The sequence below is a fragment of the Lepisma saccharinum genome, chromosome 7 (genome assembly GCF_977018435.1).
Source record: "Lepisma saccharinum chromosome 7, izLepSacc3.1, whole genome shotgun sequence".
In the NCBI taxonomy this organism is placed as follows: Eukaryota; Metazoa; Arthropoda; class Insecta; order Zygentoma; family Lepismatidae; genus Lepisma; species Lepisma saccharinum.
Genome location: NC_139235.1, coordinates 23,713,098 through 23,719,097, shown reverse-complemented (window position 1 = coordinate 23,719,097; position 6,000 = coordinate 23,713,098). Strand labels below are relative to the sequence as shown.

Here is a 6,000-nt window from a genome sequence, read left to right as displayed (position 1 = left end):
TCTTACATAACGTTTCATCAATGGAGTGTGTGACCTAAGGAAAAACAAATGAATTACAACTCCTCGCAATACTCTTAAGTTTGCATGTTCCTCTATTGGGGGTGCTGTGTTTGTCCTCCCATTCCTTGTCAATATCTCAACTTCCATGGAGTGTATAGCAGCCACACCCAGATTCCTGGTATCCTCGGGACTATCTCTATTACGTGTAAAAATCTCTGTCCAATCAGAGCACTTTTTAAACTTCCTCGCTTTGGTGTGAAAAGTACAGCTTCCTCTTAATGGAGGGTGGGAAAACAGGTGTGTGTATGTGTGTGTGTTTTTTCAGAATATCAAGGTAAATGAGTTAGTTACATTTAATAGGACACATATTCACACTGTAACAAGACTAAATTGGGAGCACTCTTGTGATTATGTGAAACAATAAATGTGAGAAAACAGATATGAGATAAATTTGCGAAAGCAAGAAATACAGTATATATCAAATAAAGTTTATTTGAATTTCAAACAATGGTATCTCTAAACATCAAAAGTGAACTGGAAGGGGGGGTAGAAAATAGTTTCTTTACAATAATAGGGAAGAACCTGAATGGATCTTTCATATGTAAAAATAATTAATATGAGAAAATATATCAAGAAATTGAAAAAAAAAATTTAAGTATATAATAAATATAGTGTTACTTTAAGAAAAAACTCTGACAATATACATCATACAGAAAATCAAAAAGAAAATTGCAGAGATGCTTCCCAATACAATATGACTGACTGAGAACGGGGTCCTTGGTCCAGTCCATGGAATTTTGAATCCTTGCAGTGGTTGTTTGGCAGTAATTGCAGAATTCTGAAAAAGTAAAACAAATTTTTGGTTTCATTGCAAATAGTGTATACATATACAAACATACATAATGACTACGCCAAAACCAATCTATCAGTATCAGCCAATATCAATGGCTTCAGTATTGGTTAAAATTTAATCACCAAGCATGGCCAATACTTTTCCAAACTTGGACTGCCTTGTCGAGTCAACAGAACTTTTGGAGTCTAAATATCTTGAAAATTATGCAAAGATGGTATAGTTTTAATGGATACCTTATGCAGTGGAACCCTGATTTTTCATTTTTCATGGTGCCAAATTGGAAAAACGTAAAAATTGGAAAAGTTAAGAGCATGAAGATTGCATGTTGACAAGCATACATGCAAAGGCTGTGGTTGGAACCAAGGACCCCTGGCATCACAGTGAGATGAGCTAACCACTCCAACACGGAGGCTGGCTACATTAAAATGTAAAGTAAGAGTTTAGTGTGAGGCTTATGGCGACAGTGTTGCTGCATGGTACGTACATTGAACAAATAACAATTAACTCCTTCAAGAACTATTCAAAATGAGAATGGGCGCACACAAACAATAAACTACTTTATGCCCATCAGCCTATTGACAAACACGTGTTTGCAGAGAGTGGCAGCAGGCTATTAGTTTAAATCCTCCAAATCAAGATAAATGCCAAAAAAGGAATATGACCTTATTGGATGTTCTGAATTGTAAAAGAAGGCACAGACCATCAAAAACCTTATATTCCTTATACCCACCACATGAAAACAGGGTGAATAAAGAAAAATCTTAAAAAAAAAAAACATGCTTAAAAATTGTTTGTGTTTTTTTTTATTGACACCATACAGATAGATATATGATTTTTATAACAAGACTTTTTCTAGTAAACTGCCCCTAAAAATATTTGCCCTGTAAAATATTTGAACAGTTTGAATAAAGTAAATAAAAATGCATGTGAATATAAATTTTTCTATTTCTTATACTGTACATATAACCTACTATGGAAATATTGTTGAGTGTGTATATACTATAATAATTTCAGTTACTTTCCTTAGTAAAATTAAAACATTCTGGATGTAATCTGTAATTGAAACTCAAAATATATTTATTTATAGTCTTTCTAGCTGAATTTTGGCAATTTTTAAATGATAATTTGCAGAAGATCAGCTGCCATGTTTATTTACTATTTAATGATAATGACACTACTTATGGTGTAACACAGTTAGTATTTTGTATATTTTTCTATACAAAATGTTTGCTATTTTGCCTATAAAAATTATTGAATTATAAATCAAGAGAAATTTAAGTGCGTTTACTACAATTTACATATTACATTTCCTGTTGTATGAGCTTTACCCCATCAGTAAATATATTTGGTTTCTTATCCTTTCTTAGAGCCTAATAAACAATATTCAATGACTACAACATTAATGTATTTTCACCAAAAGTGATTATGATAATCTACAAAATCCTTATGTACATTATTCTATAGGGATGGGACCGATTAATCGGTACTCTATCGGTATCGGCCGATATAGGCATATCGGTAGGGGCATGCATATTTCGTTTTTGACGAAAAAACGAAATTTGAAAAAAACACATTGTAGTGTTAATTTTTCCTGTTTTTGAAAGGTGTGAGGTGCATTTTGTGACCATATTTTGTCACGAAATAATGCGAAATGAACTGCAAAAAACGAAATTAACTCTTAAACACGAAATTCAGGGTTTATTCACCGACGCAACACCTTCCGAGGTCTGAATTATCCTGAGAGTTATGCAATTCCCGGAAAATTGATTAATTCTGCTGTTAATATTGGAGAAGCAAAAATGAACTCCTTTACACAGAAATAAACTTAATACTCTGATAACTACATAAATGTGCTATTGGAAGTGAAATGTTAATTCTGTGGAATAAGTGTAGTTTTTAAATCAAATTTAGGATTATTTTCACAATTTTAAAACCAATATGTCTTTTTATATCACTTTTTATCAATTTTTTCACCGCTATAACACCGATATTTTATTTTATTTACCGCTTTTGAACCCGAAATTGACCCAGTTTTTGTACCGAAATTTTGCCTTTTTATTAACCAAAAATATGTGCCTCTACATATCGGTTTATCGGTAAAATTACCGATTATTTTACCGATCCGATATATCGATAAATATCTTATAATTTAGTGCAAAATTCTGCCATTTTGTTGTAATTTTTATGGTAATCTCCATGCCCTACTTTCTGAAAAAGTAAATGTCTAAATATTCAACTTCATTTGCATTGCAATCAGCTCGAAACACACTTTTATTATGGAGAATAATGAAAATTTCAGGGTCTTCAAGGACCATTTCTAATTTTATATCGGATTGGTAGAATATCGGTTATCGGTATAGGTAAATTTTATATCGGTACTGTATCGGTATCGGCTAAAATTTCATATCAGCCCATCCCTATTATTCTATAAATCATTTATTTAAAGTGATTTAAATCAGTGAATTCTTGTTAAAAAATCACCTGATTTAAATCAATCAACCTTGATATAAACTTTGAAAAAATAAACTATTTTCAACATCATTACCAGTTCAGTTCAAGATTAAATGCATTGTCGTTGAAATTTGAACACAAGAAAGTGTGGCCTTGTCTCATGCTATTAGGTCTAATTGAAGGTTGAAATTATTTTCCAGTGTTAGCTTGGTTGCCTTTCTTATGTGAGAAATAACATTGGGCACTAGTGCACTTACATTTAAACAGCAGATGACGCTGCATAATGTAAAAGACAAAATTAATGAAAAGGAAAAAGTGAGCAAATTCTTACATTCCACTTTTTAATCACTTGTATTACCAATGGTGCAAGTCCTGATTTTATCATTTCAGTCTTAATTTCTTCATTTTCTCCAAGAGCCAAAATCAAATGATAACATTCCTTGAACAGAATCTGGAAAGAAGAAAAAAAAAGTATTTTATTAACCTGCGATCAGTTGCGGGTGAGCGTCGAGCTCACTTTAAATTTTAATGAAGTGCCATTTTAACAGTATTTAAAATATTGGCCTGTGGTGCTCTCTAGCTGACTTTTAGAGATTCACGAGTGACCTGATCACATTTTTATGAGATGACGTAAACAACATTATTAGAAAGACCACTGTTGTGAAAATAGTGTTGTCAGCGTGAGTGCAGAGCTCTAACGCAACCGGTTACGTTATATATTTTTTTATTTACATTTGTGCATTACTTAGTCAATATGTCTATCCTGTTTCTAGTGAGTTTTCGTACCTATAGGGTGTTTTTTTAGAGTGATAGAACTTTCGATAGGGATAGCTGTCTTTGTTTTGATGACATGTTGTTTTGTGATTTCAGATCAGTGAGCATTGGTAAATGATCAAGGAAAGACTGACACTGCAACAACGTTTACAAATTGTGGAAATATATTTCCAAAATCAATGTTCTGTTTGCCAAATGTAAGCCAATCCTCAGAAATTACACGAGCCTCAATTGCATCCTGAAAAATGCACTGTCTGGTGTGGGTTACATGCTTTAGGCATCGTCGGTCCTTATTTCTTTAAAAATGAGGCTGGCATGCGTGTTACTGTCAATGGTTGTCGTTACAGATCAATGATCAGTGATTATTTGTTTCCAAATTTGCATGACATCAACCTGCAACAGTTTTGGTTTCAACAAGATGGTGTCACACCTCATACTGCTACACAACAATCGATTTATTGAAAGAACAATTTTTCAACAAAATTATTTCCAGAAATGGTCCACTGAATTGGCCTCCAAGATCATGTGACCCAACGCCACTGGATTATTTTCTTTGGGGATATGTAAAGTCTCTGGTTTATGCTGATAAACCAGCAACAATCGATGCTTTGGAAGCCAACATAACTAATGTTATTAATGACATACGTCCCCAATTACTTGAAAAATGGTTCAAAATTGGACTGATCGAATCCGGTTCATCACAGCTAGTCATGGTGGACATATGCTCGAAATTATTTTCAAAAAGTAAATGTCAGCAAGTTATCTTTCAAATAAAAACACAATTGGCTTCAAACTTAATTTTAATCTGTTTTATTTCAATTCAAAGTTCTATCATTCTAAAAAAAAAAAAAAAACACCCTATATATGTTCTTGTTGTGAATAGAAAATTCGGAAAGTGTCGCAGAGATTTTGTATCACATCAGATTTCTGAAGATCAGATGGAACTATCTCAGAACATGTGCTTTTGTTAATGATGAGACTTGTTGGCTTTGACGATGTATACTAAGCTCTTTGAAGACAAACATTTTGAAACAAAAATGTAATAAATAAGAAGGATTATAATAAACAGATCATTACAACTACAAAAAATAAATTTAAAAAAATAAAATACCGTGAAATATGCCTGAAAAGCAAGGGTGACCGCGACCGATGGCGTGACTCGAGTGAGCGTGACCGATCGCAGGTTAAGTACATATATTCATAAGGCACTACATGTGATGTAATATTCATATTACATATTTAACTCTCCATCAGTATCACCAGGTAAAGTAACAATATCGGGTGTGATGTATCTTTGAGGTACCAGTATGGTTTTACCAACATATTTTTAATTTCCACCTTATTTTATTTTAGTACTGAATACAGTGAATCTTAAGCACCTAAAAAACATTCTTTTAGCACTGCGCATATGTTATACCTTACGACAAATTCCTTTATGTGTGACTGTCGTTTATTGCAATTGTCATCACATTCCAGTTTAGTCTCTGAATTACCTTCTCTTACTTCTGCATTATTGCAATGATCACTGCAGCAGAGCATGGAAGGAATCAATTCAGAATTTTTCGGGACCACCAAGGGGCACCAGGCAGACACTGTCGTTATTCGCGAAGTAATGCGAAATGTGTGCTTTTCCACGAAATGAACGCTTTTTGCGAAATAACCATGAAATATCATCAAATTAAGTCGAAAACATGCCAAACCGGCAATCAAGGTTGTGCGTGCAAACTGTCGATTTGTAACAAAACGATTGCCTAAAGTTTCCTACCACTTGCAGCTGAAGAACTTTTATATCTTCGATCACATCAGGAAGACGCTGCAAATTGGGATTTCCAATGCACATAATCTCAGTTCGAAAACTTCGCTCCCTGTCAAGTTGAATTCCTTTCTTCCCCCGAATGTCTACTTAACTTCCAGTTTCATTG

At 33.5% G+C, this 6,000-nt stretch overlaps 1 protein-coding gene across 1 annotated transcript in view; it reads right to left on the bottom strand.

Annotated features, from left to right (window-relative positions):
* Positions 1–522: 522 nt before the first annotated feature.
* LOC145990381 (uncharacterized) overlaps positions 523–6,000 on the bottom strand; it is a 141,560-nt gene continuing 136,082 nt past the window's right edge. Inside the window, exons 22-23 of the mRNA XM_083126077.1 lie at positions 3,636–3,755; positions 523–838 (exon numbers count right to left, since the gene is read on the bottom strand). Coding sequence (XP_082982203.1) covers positions 680–838; positions 3,636–3,755 — 279 coding nt within the window. The 3' untranslated portion in view covers positions 523–679. The remainder of the gene's footprint in view (positions 839–3,635; positions 3,756–6,000) is intronic.